The sequence below is a fragment of the Centruroides vittatus genome, unplaced genomic scaffold, assembly GCF_030686945.1.
Source record: "Centruroides vittatus isolate TY-2023 unplaced genomic scaffold, ASM3068694v2 scaffold_944, whole genome shotgun sequence".
Classification (NCBI taxonomy): Eukaryota; Metazoa; Arthropoda; class Arachnida; order Scorpiones; family Buthidae; genus Centruroides; species Centruroides vittatus.
The window spans coordinates 387,684-405,374 of NW_027122722.1; the positions used below are offsets into that span (position 1 = coordinate 387,684).

The 17,691-nt window shown below is 29.7% G+C and overlaps 1 protein-coding gene across 2 annotated transcripts in view; it reads right to left on the reverse strand.

Annotated features, from left to right (window-relative positions):
- The window catches only part of LOC136990518 (synaptic vesicle membrane protein VAT-1 homolog-like), a 39,380-nt gene that overhangs the window by 3,347 nt on the left and 18,342 nt on the right, over positions 1 to 17,691 (reverse strand). Inside the window, exons 6-9 of one of the 2 annotated variants that reach the window (XM_067288924.1) lie at positions 16,932 to 16,987; positions 16,419 to 16,613; positions 1,748 to 1,837; positions 1,553 to 1,664 (exon numbers count right to left, since the gene is read on the reverse strand). In XM_067288924.1, coding sequence (XP_067145025.1) covers positions 1,553 to 1,664; positions 1,748 to 1,837; positions 16,419 to 16,613; positions 16,932 to 16,987 — 453 coding nt within the window. Of the gene's footprint in view, positions 1 to 1,552; positions 1,665 to 1,747; positions 1,838 to 16,418; positions 16,614 to 16,931; positions 16,988 to 17,017; positions 17,074 to 17,691 lie in introns of both variants that reach the window. The other variant, XM_067288923.1, reaches the window with a different exon arrangement.

The following is a 17,691-nucleotide window of genomic DNA, read 5'->3' on the forward strand; positions in this document are numbered from 1 at the left end:
TTGTGAATGTTAAAAAAAACAAAACTGCGAGTACTTGCCGATTTGACGGTGGTTTTGCACCCGTGATTTGGTGGTTTATGTCTCTGACTAAGAAAATATGTTTTTTAGTCAGAGATTTTTCGTAATTCCACTGACATCTTCAGAAAATAAAATTATACATGTTAATAGCCCGACAAATTGTGTTAGAATGGCGAACAAAGCGAATACGTGCCACTTTTCTAGCGTAACATGTGTGGACATGATTCGATGCAAGTCGGCACGGGTTCTAGTGACCAAAATGAGTTGAAATTTATTGTGCGAGTATTTAAGGGTAAAATAAACAAAACTAGGCTATGTGTGTTAGAAAAAATATTCGAAAAATAAGGGACACCCTAATATATATATAGGCCTATATAACTGACCCCATTGTTTTAAATTTATTTTTAAATTTAATTTTTATATATATTATAAAATGTGTATATATTATATATATATATATATATAGTGGGTGATTGGTTGATGAACAAATCGGATAACGAACACTTTTGTGAAAGATTTTTATGTTCGGACAATGAACATAACAAACACAAGAAGCGACATAAAATAATGAATACTGATTGGTCTTCCCTTGTCTTCAGGCAACAATTCAAAACTTTTTGGGACACAGGAAATGTCGACATCGATGCTCAAATCAAAGTAGGATAGTATTCCTCCAAAATTTGAAAATCTCCCTTGTAATTCCAGCCTTTTATTTTTCTGACAATTTTATAGTATTTGCAAGACTGTCAGGCAGGCACTTGTTAAGTTTTGCGTCCATTTTTATTTTTGAAAGGTGAGAGTATAATAGTAAAGGTAGAGAATGGGCAGAGGATGTCTGATGTCACTAGGCAGTATGGCTTGAATAGGCCTACAGTAGGCTGCAGTTCAATCTTATCTAATAAAGATACTATATTATCAAGAAGACTCAAGCAGCTTAAGGAGTAACAAAAATCACACCTGAGAAATACAGAACATTGAAAAGCTCATAATGGAACCTAAAACTGATCTGACGACAGAAGAATGCCAAGAACTCTTGAATGAAGAACACCAAGGAACTCAGCAAAATATGTTTTCTTCTGAAAAAGAGAATTAATGTCGATATTTTCTATTAAACATTTTTTGAAGAAGTGGGAGGTCTTAGAATGACATCCAAACCAGGTTGAGGCTAATGGGCTTAGGGATCTCTACAATTACAATGCTATTAATTACTTCTGAAAAATCCCGAAGAGAGAGAAGAAATTGACATTAGACAGATTCTTTAACTTCCACAAATGGAAAAAACACAACTAATAAAAATGCAAGACTGTGTATATATGTATTTTTATTATTACATATAAATAAACATAGTAAGAAAGTGTATATTTTTTTATTCTTTGGGGTCTCCAGAACGAATTAATCAAATTCCCATAAAACACTATAATAAATCAATAATCGGTTAATGAACAATTTGGATAGCAAACAAAGTCTTGGAATGGATTATGTTTGTTAACCAATCACCCACTGTATAAAAAAAATTACACAAAAAGTCAATTACTTGGAGGAGGAGAAGATTCCTCCTTAGCCTCTTTCTCTGTATCAGTACTCTCTCCTGAAGGAACACTTGTAGCTTTTCCATCTTTGGCTTCTTTTTCTTTTCCTTTAGTGGGCTATAAATTATACACATACAAGAAATATAAAGTTAATGTTTTTTTAGAGATTTTTTAAAATGCAGCATTTATTATAAACTTACTTGTGGTTTAGGTTTTGGTTCCATGTTTGGATCCAATGTAATCTTTCCCACATTTTTACGGTCATGAAGCCTTTGCATAGCTTCTGGAACCTGAAAAATTAAAAAAATTAATATTTTTATTTTTGAATTAATTTGTTATTAACTGATTTTATAAAATAAGCTATGATTAGTTAAAAATGATTTAATTTTATTACATAAAATATAAAATTTTATTTCGTAAAATATAAAATTTTATTTAACTTATTTTTATAAAGTTTACAATTTCTCCAGTGTATTTATCAATATTTCTATTTTAACAGTAATATAATAGTGACACATCAGTATGTAATCTATGTACTGTACTTTAATTCTGGACTCTGATATTTAATATCCTTGATTAATTTTAAGCTTTCTTAAAAAAGATCAACTGAAATTTGATCATCAGTTTGGTTTATCAAAAACAAAACTCAAATGACTTCACTATTCAACTCCTGTGATTTTTATAGCTAGCATCCCACATATTAGCAATGCAACTGCACAGTATGTGGGAATTGCAAATATGAATCTTGGTTTGGGCTCATTCTTTTCTTCCAGAACTTTCTAAATTAATTATTAAAATATTAATTTAATTATAATTATTAAATTTAGCAAGAGATGGTGGCTAATGTTTCCTCTAATGCCAAATTATTATACTTAGCATTTAATTAATTAAAATAGTAATAATATAGCCCAATATAATTTAATGATTGATTGGCTTTAATTTTACAACTATACAATGGTGGATTTATTTATTTGTTTATAATAGTTTAGAATTTTTAACTGTTGTTATATATTATTTTAGGAAACATAATAATAATAATAATAGTCTGCAATATTGAACATGTTATATTTTGTTAAGAAGTTTCTAGATGTTGTTACATATATCAATAACACAGCTCAATGTTTAGGTAGCTAAGCTTTGACTTTAGTCTGGCATAGCACTTGGCACCAGTATCAGCTGAGCATGACATTTGCAACATAACTTATAAAGTGAGAAACTTTTGTATGTGCTACTGTTTAAAAAAGTCATTAAAATGTAAAAGTTTGTAAGCATGCTTATACTTGCATATTTTTGTAAGTATGCTTATACTAGGTGTAGCATTTTATTAAAGAGAGTAATTTTCAGATTAACCTATAAACTCTATAATACAAAATATTTAAAATTTTTTGAAAAATTATTAGTTATTATGAAATGTTTAATAGACCTACAAAATCCTCTTCATCTTTGGAAAATTTTTTTTTGAGAAAAAAACTGTTTATTACTACTAGATTTTTCTCAAATTTATATATCCTTAAATTGAAAGTATAACATAAAACATATATGTTATACTTTCAATTCAGTGTAACACATAAAACAGTATATGTTAGCAGAGCAGAACTGAATGGTTTGGCACCTGAGGCAAACTGCATACCTGACACTTTTGATTCAATGTTAATTACAAAAATTCCATGGGTTCATTTGCATTCCAAAGTCAGCATTTAGGGCATATGCTCACCTTTAACCCCTTAGTTACACCACTGTATCTTAGAGGAATGAACAAGAAACAAAAGATAGAATGTTAGTTCTTTATTTCAAATATTCATGGCAGTTTTAATACATTAAATGATATCAAATTTTAGTATTTTGTCAAAATTATGCATAAAATTATAAATTATTTTTTATTGGCATTTTGTAAAGAATTTTCATATTTTCCAAAAATGTACTTAAGCTTAATATTGGCAGTAATAGATTGTTAATGAAATATTATGTTATGTAATTGCAAAATAGCTGACAATTTGAAATGCCAAATTGAATCTTTTCTACTTGGGGAAGAAATCAAAAGCTTTGAATTTCCTATGATGCTATGCATTTGATAAGGTATAATCATGAGAATAAAGTCAGTGTGAAAATTGCATTAATGGTAGAGACCATCCAACACAGGTTTTGATCACCTTCTTCCTTGTTGTGTATAATGGTGTACTTTTTGTGACCTCTCCCTGTTAAACTGCACATTTAATTTAATGGATGGTCCTTTATTGCAAAATACAACAACAAAGTTTATTTCATTATAAGGAAAATAGATTTCTCAGTTTATAGCATTAGCTAGGTAACAAATAGAAAAATTAACAATGAATTCCAAAAAACTATTTTTCCCATTCCTGTTCATCTGATGTAGCTACATGATGCTAATAATGTACTGATATAAAGCTAATATCAGCAATATTTGCTGGATACAATCTCTTATTTTTGCAACCACCAAAAAGGGGTTTGTAGGCAAATAAACAAATTTGTTATGTCTTTCCAATCTGATGGGTAGCACTTCACAGCTATTTTGTATTGTCATTATTATTATTATTTTTTTTGTGTTTATTATTTCGTTTGTGTCATATTGTCTCCCATTATTTTACATGTCCCCCTCTGTTTCCTTCCTCTGTACTGCCAGTTCTCAGCTGGCAGGATATAAGATATGGGGGATTGGCCATATAGGACAATGTGGTTTCTTCTGGTGGGGGATATAAATACTGTGTGTGTCTATGTGAGAAGGACTTTTTTGGTTTTTTGGCTATTGGATGATGCAGAAGATAGTAAGAGCTCATCGAGGGCAATAGAGGTTGTTGTAAAACAAACGAGTGAGAGTGACAGTCAACCTGAAAGAAGGTAGAGGTTAGGAAGGACAACCATAATAGAAAAAGAAAAAGACAATGTTGTTTAAGAATCCAACTCTATTCAAGAGGAATATGAATGAAGGAAGAAAAGAGTGACTAAAAGGAATTAAGGACTAACTGGAGGGTCATTGAAACCTATGATTTTTTTTGTTCCAAGGGAATGTTTGTATATTTTTTATTTTTCAATTTGTTTTTGTTTCTTCATGCTATTATTTTGTATTATTGTCTGGTATCAAAGAGGCCTTGCTCAGTGGAGGAAGGATAGGAGAAGGTGTGAACAAAAGCAAGACTTGTAATCGGACTGGAATTTGTGTTGTATATGTATAGCCTGTATTAAGTGTGTTTAGTGTGACAAATAAACTTTTGTTATTACACCACACCCCTTTACGCCAACTAATCATTCTTCCTTGATATTCTGTGGTTTTATTTTTTTGTTTGTCCAACTCTGCAGCCACCACGTGCTAAGGGAGTTACTACAGATGTTCACCAGAGGTCAAGAACCACTTAGAAGATTCTTGACCACCATTTTTATTTGAGTGGTTCTTGATCTCTGGTGAACATCAGATTGGAAAGACAACAAATTTATTTATTTGCCTACAAACCCCTTTTTGGTGGTTACAAAAATAATAATGTACTGTAATGTTTCTACATAAGCATCTGGCATAGGTTATTATGATAATTATAAGAGCAGTCATTATTTTAGGAAATGAGTTATGTTAAACCATTTTAAACTGTAGTTACAATGTTTCTTTCAGTTAGCAAATCAGACAGCCAGATGGCCAAAGAGATAGACATCAGCCTTGTCACTCTGTGAACCAGAGTCCAAGTCAGGATCTTCAGGAACTTTATGGGAAGTCTGTTCCAGATTTGTTGGGGCTTATCCCTCACCATTCAGCCACCATTCTGATCTTTATTTAATCCTTGATGAGTGATTAAAATAGCCCTATTAAAGTTCTCAGGATGAAAAGAATTATAAATAAATTAGAACATCTTTATTTTCTAAAAATATATTTCTTTTATTTGATGCCATTAAATTCTTATGGTACCTCCTTCGTGTAAACAAACAGTAATTCTAAGTTAATGTAATTTGTAGCATTTATGTTTTTTCTCCTGATTATTTATTGCTTTCACAACATAAAATTTCATCAAACCTATTTAAAAAAGGTTTGGTGAAATTTTGTGTTGTTAAAGCAATAAATAATCGGGGAAAACAAAAATACTACAAATTTTAGGAGTCAAAGCTTCTAATTCTAGTGTTAGCCCGTATGCGTTGTTAAAAATTTCTAAGGCCGCGACTCCACTAGCCGTAAAAGGGACGTAAAAGCTTTTAATCACGTGACCATGGTATTTTATGCCTGAGCAGGTCGTAAAACCAACGTAAAAGCGAGTTGAGCAGTGCTCAACTTTCGAAGCAAATACGACCATAAACCAGTACCATCCACCAATCAGAAGTCAGTTAAATCTAGGTCATCGTGACACGGTACGAAAATGGCGGAAAACGAGCTTTTGTGTACGTTATCTCGTGGCTACTCTAGAAGATCTGGAAAGATTTATCGAAAACATCCGAAAGTATTCATGTATGTATGACAAGAGGTATTCCGATTATAATAATGGATGCCTAAAACACGCGATATGAACGGCCAAAGGAAAATCCTTCAATCCCAAAATAGCATATTTAGAATTGGAAGATCATCCTAGAGGAGTATATAATAAAAAAGCTAAGCTTATAAATGCTGTATATTATCTTAATAATATAATAATAAAAGTCAATATATGAAAGTAAAGATATTACTTTTACTATATTTGTAATTATAGTATAGAGAAAACTCGTAGAATATAATTATTGTCTTTATATTTATATATCACGTATACACCGTAATAGTACTGTCGCCGTAAAAAGCTTTGCTAGCCGGATCTCCACCGCAATCCGAGCGCAAAGGCAAATAAGTCACATGATTAAAAGCTTTTACGGTGAGGGGTTTTACGGCTGTTTTACGGCTAGTGGAGTCGCGGCCTAACACTTTCCCTATATCTGGTTTGGTTCTCCATATAATCAAAACCATAATTAAAAATGATATTTTGATTATATGGAGAACCAAACCAGATATAGGGAAAGTGTTAGAAATTTTTAATGAGTCAAAGCTTTATTGGATAAATCATTTTTGGGTTATAAAATTTGTAGTATTTTTGTTTTTCTCCTGAAGTCATATGGAGTTGTTATACTTAGAAACTAGTTGCAATCAATAGCACTTATTAGTTTAAATTAACTCAAAGAGGAAAGTATAAAGAAGTATTTAAAGTGGACTTGATATGAATAATAAAAAAAAGAATGTGATTTTGAGCCAATATTTTGAAATACTTAAAATTATTTTTGCATTATCTAGAATGGGTCATCAACTTTTTTGTCAATGAGGGCACAGTATAAATTCAAAAGTTTTTGGGGGCACATAAAAAACCTTCAAAATATTAAAGGGTTTATTTCAAGAAATATACATAGATATACTTAAATTATAAATGCAAAACAATGACAAATGCAAACATCCGCATCAGTGTGACATCTGACATTGCAAATCTGCCAATTTGTTATAATTGGGGATATAATTAGAATTAGATGCTCTTACAGTTATCTAAATTAGAATCTCTGAGCTTTGATCGATATTTTGTTTTTAGATACATCATATTTGAAAAAAGACAATTGCAATTATACGTAATTGCAAAATATGAACAAATTATTAGTGCACATTTTCTTAAAATAGGATATTTCTCTTTATGAACTAAATTTCAAAACATGTTAATGTTATCATTATGACATGCTTTTAAAATAATATTGTTTTATAGATTTATTATTTCTAATTCTATTTCATCTGTATTACTAAGCTCAAAATGTTTGCCAATTGCAGCAGATGCATAATCAGAAGACACATTAAATGGATAACAAAAAATATTACAACAGATTCTAATTTTGTAAAATCTGCAAATTGGGAAGAAAATTCATCTGAAAGATTCTCCGTAATTTTTATATATGATGTAGCATTAAATGTTTTGTTAACCGAACTTTCAATAATACGTTTCACATTTGGAAAATGTGTTAACAAATTTTTTATTAAATGTGATTTCAATAATGCTAATTTAGTTTCAAACACATTTACTGCACTAATCATATCAGAAATAAGCTGATTTATTTTTCCTTGCAACTTTATATTTAATTCATTTAACTTGGCTGAAACATTGGTTGAAAATCCCAAATCTATCAACCAATCACTGTTCTAATTGCTCATAATATTTACTCATTGATGAAAGAAATTCTTTTATTTGTGGGAAAAGGTTGATAAATCTTTTAAATATTTTACCCCTGCTGAGCCATCTCACATCAGTATGTAAAAGGAGGTCATTACACTCATTATTTTCCTCTTCCAAAATAATTTAAATAATCTGTGTTGCATTTCTTGTGATCTTAATTAATAATTTTTATTACAAGTGACATTAAATCATTAAAACGTGCATAATGCTTCCTGGTGTATAAGACAATGGTATGATACAAATTTAGGAAATGTAGAATCTTGTCTGCATAAAATAAAGCAATAAATCCAATGTTCTTACCAGCCATCAAAAGTGCACCATCTATAGTAATGGAAATTAACTTCTGCAGTGGTAATTTATTAGTCATTGCAAAATTTTTAAATGCGGAAAATATCTCTTCACCTTGAGTACACCCCTTTAATTAATTAATGGAAGGATTTTAAGGAATTCTTTTTTTGTAGAAAAATCATAAAACACCATTTTTACACAAACTGCTAATTGAGCTATGTCTACTATGTTTGTTGATTCATCCAACTGTAGTGAAAAGAAAATGCATTTTTTTCATATCATTTGATAATTGTGTTTCTAAATCATCTGAAATTGCTTCAATTCTTCTGGTTACTGTTCTGGCTGACAATTGTAAAGTATTTATAGCCAAAACTATTTTTGATTTTATTTTTAAACCCTTCAAATAACGAGTCAGAAGCTTCTAACATGGCTTCTTTTATTAATTTCCCATCTGTATATGGGTTTTTTCTTCTTAGTGATTTGGTTGTTGCAGCTTTAGATTGTTCCAAAGGTTCAGCAAAATGCTTTGTTGTTTGGTAATAGCTGATTGTAAGGAAGATATCTTTTTTCTTCTTATTTTGGAGTGCACAGGATAGTCAGCATCAAAATTTGAATGAACAGTTTTGAAATGTCTTTTGATGTTACTTTTCTTGGGGATCACCATGCTATTATTGCACAGTAAGAGAATACATTTGCCTTTGAAATCAATAAAACAAAATTGTTCTTTCCAGTTGTCATTAAAACAATAAATTCTTTTTCTTTTACAATTATTTATGATGAGTTATATATAAAATCTGTTTTACCGGTACGATACATATTTGGTAGTGAGAAGCATGACTATCTTGTGTGATATGGTCACTAAGGGTCCAGTTATAAACTCCGTAACGTAACCATGTTCATATTCGTAAATGTTTGCTACACTGGATGTCTATAGCATTAGTTATAAAATACTGTAAGGCCGTTTCTATATCCGTTAATGAACAAACTTTTTTTATGGCTTATGAAGCAGTCCATCATGAGCATGTGCAAAGTTATCCAACTATTGTTGCCAGATCTAACACTATAATTATATATTCATTTTATTATTATTTTATTTTTTATGACCAAAGTAACTATTAGCTTAAAATTTTATATTGTTCAGAAGTAGCATTGTTGGTCAAAAGTTAAGTTTCAAACAATTTGTCAAAGTTTCATCGGTTGCTTCTGGCACAACTTCTGATTGTATATCAACTGATGGTGACTTAGCACATGCGCAGTTTGTCAATTCTCCATATCCCTACCATAAAAGTTTGGTCAATCCAAACTTTTCTTATGGAATATGGTATGGCCACATGGATCTGATATGGACATTTTAAACACGCTATACGATATGGTTACAGCTATGGACGGATATGGTTATGTTACGGAGTTTATAACTCAACCCCAATACTCAAAATACATGTAGTTTATCTGCAGAACGATAACATACTACCAAATGTACCAGTAGCAAGAATTTTTCTACATGCTAAGTGGCAAGTGCGTCAGTTTATAACCTTGATTGCTATTTGTTAATGCTGTGCTTGTGCAATTACATTGGGCTCAGTATGTGTGTAATATAGTGAGGGCACATAAAAATCTCACCAAGGGTGCCACGTTGCCAACCCCTAATCTAGAAAATGAAAGAGAATAGCAAATTGCGACCAAAGTTTTCAACACAAAAACATGTATGTGGACATTCAGCGCTGCCTTCCTGTAAGTCTAGAAGTTTGACAATGGCATTTGGAATGTCAAGCATGATTTCACTGACATTCCAAATGCCATTGTAAAACTTCTAGGCTTACAGGAAGATGGCACTGAACGTCCAACATTCACGTTTTTGCATTGAAAACTTCAGCCAAAACCTCACTAATAATGCAGAATTGAACTCGGGACTGTATCGAATATTATTTTTTTGTTGTTGTTATCATAGATTTTCTTAAAATGCTTAATAGATTATATCAGATATTGCTAAACCTTTGTTATTTTATGAATAATCAAAATGATAAAAAGATTGTATTGTGTAAAGTAGAATTTGTTTTGAGATATATCATGCTTTAAGAAAGATTATAGAATTTTTAGTTAGTATTATGTTGTTCTAAATTAATATTGAGATTTAGATCACGATAAAATAAAACTTTATAAGTGACAGTCAGGAAAATAGACATTTTTAATAAAGAAATATTTTACTCTAAATAAAATTTTTGTATAATTACATCTTAATTTATTTATAAATGTTACATTTACATAATTGAAACTATGCTAAAGAGCATAGATTACTGCAATCTTTAATGTTGCCAATGGTAACCTTAAAGATAGCAGTTTTCAAAAAACTTAATAACCTGAAGTAGGTACCAGTACCTGAAAACATTTGTTTTTTTTCAAGTGGCTGAAATACGTATGTATAGTGTGTTATGTTGTTGAAAGTTAGCAGTGTTTTTCTGTTGATTTTAGGTTGTTGCTAATCTTAGATAGCAAAGTTTTTTTCCCCCTCTTCTCTATTGAAAGACAGTCATGATTTGTTGATTTTTATGGTGTACTGCATGAGAGGAGTCAGAAGTATCATACAAATTTTGGCTCTTAGTGATGGTTGGAAATAAGTCACAGATATATATCAGTTTTAAATAGAACTCTTCAAATAGTCTCTTAAAAATCATATTTTCTTTCTTTTATAGAAAATGGGAAATAAAAGTAGCAGATTACCAGACCTGAAAAATCCTGGATTACTAAGACTCCTTATGGCAATTACATTTGAAGGTAAAAATTTAGAAATTTGCATAATGAATTGATTTATAAAATTCTTTTGTCTAATTCCTTTGAGAATATTAAAATCAGTTCTAGAAAGAATATAATAAAATCAGATAAAAATCTCAAAAGAAATCAAAGCATTAAAATTTTAAAGTAAAGTTTCAATTTGTTACATGTACAGATAAATAATTACATTAAGATATCTTAATACAGTTTTAGTGTTATACTCATGCCAAGTAATAATAGTAGTAAAAATAAATTTTCACTGTGTATGGTGTTATTAATAGTTTTCTTTTTGAAAAGGAAAACTATTAATAATGCTGTACACAGTGAAAATTTATTTTTATTATTAAGATATCTTAGAATAGCTTCAAAATAAGCATAAAGTTCTTGAAGTAGTGTTAGTTTCATGACATTCCAATGTCCCATGACAAGACAGAATGTTTAACAGTTCTTATGCATTTTAAATAAGTTATTTATATTTTAAATTACTAAATATAAATTAATTTATGATGATTTATGAAAAATAAGCAAAAGTTTGATTTTATTTAAAATGTAATATTGAGTACACCCACTTGAGGGCTAAGCAAATAATTTGCTTTAATTACCTAGTGTGAACAAGTAGTTAATCTTGTTTTCGACAATGCGACTTGACTTAATTCTGCTTAAATCTTATATCCCTACTTAACACTGTACATTGTGAGTAGGGTATTAACTATCAATAAACTGAACATCCAGAATCTACTTACCTAAACATATTATTATGAAAGTTAAATTTTGTACTTTGGAAGAAGTTGTCTAGTGATAATTTACTAGTATTTTTTTCTCCTTGCCTCTTTTATCTATTTTCAGACATTTAAAATTCCAATCTTGCAATTAAATATATTGAATATATGTAGTGATAACAATGTATAATCTCGATTATTAAGTAATATACTAAACTGAAAATTTAATTGTAATAAATTAAGATTAGATATGATTTTTCTGAAGGTTTAGAGAACATTGCTACATGCCTATATCAATGTAGTATTCTTTGCTAATTCAAACTAATGCAGAGTTATTATTCAAATGGCTTTTTTTCTGTTGTCTTATTTTGTATGTTTTGTGCTAGCACACTTTTTCAAAAGACAGACTTATTACACTTGATTAAACATGGAACAGAATGAATGACCTTGAGAGAGAGAGTAATTTGCAGAATAATTATGTATTTTACAATATGTATTTTGAATGTAACAGGTCCCTAATACATAGGTCATCTTTTAGGATTTGTAGGGATAAGTATTATTAAATTCATAATAAAAACTTCACAACATATACACACCTGCAACAAAACTACACCAAATAAGAATGTTTTGTGACCTGGTCATTCTGTTCTGTCTGATAAGTCTGTCTTTGGAAAAAATACACTAGCACAAAACATACAAAACAATGCAGAATTGTTTGGAATAGCTGGGTTACGAAGAAATGAACTACAGACAATTATTGAGGTTGATCAAGGAGTAACTATCAAGAGGAAATTTTTCATTTTATAATACAGAAAGCTTTACCACCATTATTTCTTTAAGTCAACCAGAAAACTAATGGCCTAGTATCCATTTTAATATTGATGCTCATTTTATAAGGAAAATATATTCAAACACCATAACATACTTACAATGGGAGCTTGTGTTTACAGTAAAAAAAAATCTCATAGGGAGTAATTACCTCCTCCAACTATTAGATCCATGATTAGAGAAATATATACATATTGCTTTCCTAGCTCTTAAATAATAGAGAGAAAGTATGGCATTCGGTCAAAAAATGACGCTCCAAGACATTTACATTTTTGGACTTGGGACCTTGAAACATCAAGAAATGCAAAAAAAGCTGGAGTGGGGTTTGTGTGTGTGTAGGGCATGATTTTTTCACCCATTATGAAACTTAACTCCTGTGCGTTTTGTCAAAAATTTCTGAAATTTTGCAGGGAGATTTGGGGAAATAGTTAAATGAGATAGTCATAGGGGTCATTTAACTATTTTAAAAATATTACCCCTAGCTCTTCAACATATAATGATCTTTCAGTCTAATTTCAATAAAAATTATGATTAATAAACAAAAAATCTCAAAGAATTTCATAAAAATAGTTTTTATATTTTTACTTCAGATCTAGAGTAATGAGTAATCATTTGTATTAGTAATTTTATGTAAATCTGAAGATTTAAAGGTGGTGGTAGCAATTGTTAGTGATGAAAACAAATAAAGAATGCTGGGAAAGTCAGCAACAATGTTGTCAGCTTTTTAAAAATTACTATGTTTGGTACATATATTTATTGAATTTCTAGTACCTGTACCTATTAATTTTAAAAATTAACCTGATTTTAGAAGAAATCTATGATTATTGTTTGTTTTTGGGCAGGATGTTCAGGAACAAAATAAAATTGCCTCAAGTTAGCCAGAGTGCACTGTATTTGTTGTCAGACATATTTCCCAAATCATCAAACTTAATTATTTCTTCTACATTCCTGTTAACTATCTTATGATTATAAACTTTTAATTAGAGTTCATTTCACATATTTATTTTTGGTTGTGTATTAAAACTTATTTTCTTTACATACATATATATTCTGCTTATTTTTTATATAATTACATTTCAAATTCCTAATAAGAAAAGAAATATTACAAATTAAAACTGAGGTAGACTAGAACTAAGATAAATTAGATTTCTGCTGGCACAAATCTATTAATTTATTATTTTCAGAGACATAATGTTTGATATTGGAAGACTTAATGTGGAAGAAATTAATCTAAAAATGTTAAGAAATGTAATAAGAAAATGTTATTTATGATTAAAATTATCACCTAAATAAGGACTTTATCAAAACTCAAATGTAATCACTAAATTATGTTGTGATCAAGTAATGATAACCTAAAAGTATGTGTTGTTATCTAATAAAGAAGTACAATAAGTTATATGTACTTTTATAAACTATATACAAATGTTTAATATGACCGAAGCAAAATAACTGGCATCATATTCATCTTTCTTTCAATAGTAATTTAAGAAAAAAATAGGTTTTTTTTAATTTTTGTCTAGTGATCTGAAGAAGCTTTATTAGTAAAAATTCCAAGTACTGTACTTGTTTTGATTTATGTTTTTCTTTTACAAATAATGTTTGTGTTTTTAAGACTTGTAGATCTCGTTCTCCCTTATCTATTTTTATATCAAAAAATAATTAGTTTTTGACTTAGTTGTCTGATGAATCTTTCAGAATATTTTGAGATAGAATTCTAGAATCTTTCCATTTAATTGTTTTTGTTATTTATCATTATACCTCTTCACTATTTTATCTAAGCATATTATCTATGAGTAGTTAGAATTTATTTGATATACCATTATTTGAAAATATTAAATAAATATCTGAAAATTAGAAGAGACTTTATATCAAGATAGATTCAATAAACAAGGTCATTAACACTGCTAAGGAAGAAAAATGTACCATAAAAGAATTGAAACTAGTAATAATGAAAGAATATACAGTAATGCAACCTTATATCAATACTTGTTCCAGCCAGGTGGCATTTTCAAAATGTGGTTTACAAAATGGCATCACCCATATCAAAATATCCAAAATTTTACAGCAAACTGTTACAGTAGAGTCCTGAAAAGTCTATTCTTGATAACTCAACATTCTGTAAAATTCTCGTGGCATTAAAAAAGTACATGTAATCTAATCTCTATTCTATAACTTAGCACTAGGGTCTTATTTAATAAGTTATCATTCTTAACTGACAACACAATTAGAACATCAATTCTACACGTTAACAAAGTATATAACTTTTTTTCCAAGGTGCCACTGCAAAATATGACACAAATGTCTAACCTGTGATTAGCACTAAATAGCTGATAGTTTCTTTGTAATTAAAATTTAACTACAAATAGAAATTATCCACTAATGGTATGTATAAGTTTACATATGTAATACCTTTATGAAAATTCTGCTATTTAGATTAGCATAATTGCTATGCCATAAAACTCACCATTTTCTGTAACTCATCACCTCAGTCCACATTAAGTCAAGCTTATGAGACACTGCTATATTCAATTTTTAAGTATATCAAACATCACAAAGCCTAATATGTAGATAGAAACATAACCAAACAATTGCCTTAAATAATCAGGCTATGACACCAATAATTGAACGATTAATACTAAGCAATTTGCTACTAGAGGTAGATGTTAGGTGCCATCTCTTAACTAAATTAATAATTATAATTTTAATAATTTAATAAATAATTTAGAGTCATCTGGAAGAAAAGAACGACCCAGGGTGAGGCTTGAACCCACAACCTCTGCTTGCCATGTGGTGCACTTGCCAGTTGTGCTACCTGGACCCCAAGCTAGCAATTGCTAGCTTGGGGTCCAGGTGTTCAAAAGTTTAAGAAAGGTCAAACAAACAGACAACAAGCCACTTAGAGCAGAGGTTTCCAACTTATTTTTATCATGAAACCTTTTTCACACTAATAAAAAATGTTGGAACCTTGCAGACACCAATACTAGGTAACCACTTTCCACCAAAACTGAAATGTGAAAGTAAATCTACAATTAAATACGATTAAAATTGAAATCAAATCGATTGCAAATTAAAACAATGTTTTTAAAAACCATTTAAAAGTTGTTTTGAAATTTTCAATTTAGGTTATTGTATGCAATGGTGACAGAACATTTTTTTAAAATATATATACAGATTTAACAATTGTATTTTTATTTATATGTTGAATCCTCTTTACGGTTATGATTTTTGGTTAATGTTACCTATGGTAGCAAACATGGTGGCTCGTCTCTGAAACAGTGGGGGGGACATTCTAACCTAACCTATTCTAATAAATTACCATAATTATTGCCAACCAATTTATTAGAATAGGGATAATTTATTAGAATAGGTTAGGTTAGATTAGAACATGCTTCCCCACTGTTTCAGAGACAAGCTGCCATGTTTGCTACCATAGGTAACATTAACCTGATTTTTTTAATGATTTTCTAGCTTTAGTTTATGATTTCCATTACCTTGTCAAACATTATTTCATGATTTTGGTTTGTTCCATTCCCGATAAATCTGTCTCCATTGTTTATAAAACTATAAATAACTTCAGCATGTGTATAGTCTCAGATTGTTGTACAAGGACTCAATCCGAGACTAGAACAATTGCACCTCACATCCCAAATCTGCATTGGAACATTCATACATCACTAGACTCAACAGATTTTATTGTGGAACCCCAAATTTTTATTGGCAGAACTCTAGGGTTCTGCAGAACACAAGTTGGGAACTCCTGACTTAGAGTTTAGAACCCATGCTTTTTGTAGTGACTTGCACAACTCTCCATAATATGTATACACCCTGCAATAGATTTCATTATGTCTAATACCTTTTGTTGTCAAAAATAAAATAGCAGCTTGTTGTTCAATTCTGGTGCAGTTTGATATTGGCAAAGCCATTTTGTAAACATTGTACTGGATGCCATCTGATAGAAACACTATTAGTACAGGGCTACATCATTGATTATTCTTTCAATATTATTAGTCTCAACCTTTTATATAATATTATTTTTCTTTAACAATGCTAATAACTTCTTATTGAATCTGCTTCATACTTATGTAATATTAGCTGTTACTTACATCTTCAAATGCCCAGGTAGAATCAATGACAGTCTTAATCTTTCCTTCTTTCCACAACCTGAACACTTTCTCAACAATACCTCTGATGTATTCATGACCTCCTTGTTGGTAAAGCAGGTGTCTAAGGTTGAAGCCTGAGATTGACTTATTTTCATCAAACAGTTTTATTGGGTTCACTTTATCCACTTGCCACCACTGAAAAAGAATACTCATACTGAAATGTTTGAAATTAAAATGTACATAAATCTCCAAAATTATGGAAACTTTTTAATATTTCTTCCTTAATTATTGAAAATTCATAAAACTATATATATAAAAAAAAAAATTAACTTTGAAAATACACAAAAGAAATTCTTTCAGTAAATGCTCATACTAAGAAATAAGCATAGTTTGAACAAAACTTGATCAAATTAACACAACAAATTCAAATTAATATTAATATAAAATAAACATTAAAACAAAAGAACAACAACAACAAAACAAACACAATATATAAGCATGCATTGTACTCACAGACTTAGTTATACTAAAGAAACTTTTTGTCTCTCCAGTAACAATGCTGGAAGAACCTGAAAGAGAAATACTTTAATATTACTCACTGATTTGGCAAAACTGAAGAAGCTTTTGGTTTCGCCAGAGACAATACTTCCAGTTCCTGCATGTAAGAAAATAGATCAGACTATAAAAATCTCAATAAATAATAATGTTAAATATATGAAAAGCCATAATTCAGCATATTAGTATATTCATATATTATAACTCATTCTGACATTACTAAATTTTTCATTTGTAAATTATATGGTTTGTTAGTATTTTTCTCACATAATCAAAAACTAATATCTGTTCTATATTTTGGTTAAATTATTCTATAAAATGTAACATTTACTGATTAACTTTTAAAAAGTTAAAAACCACTCATCTTTGGTGCTTGGAGTGCATATATTTCATTAAGTTTCTGCAGAAATGAGTTGCCCAAATCTACTTTGAGTGCAAAATAGCAGGTAGAAAAGTACGTCCTTCACAAGTGCACTTTAACAGAAACTTCAAAAAAACTAAAGGACAACTAAAGAAAATGTATGGTTGGAGTTTACAAATGCTTGTGCTAACTGTGGAAGACCCACCCATTTGTGTATTTCAAAATGATTTGCAGTGGGCATGGGTATCAAAGTAATTTCAATTGATGCTTCACTACCAAGAGAAACTACCTTTTGCAAATACCTGAATGAAATAGAAAAACAAGATATTCAAGAAATTTGTAATATTTTAAATGGAA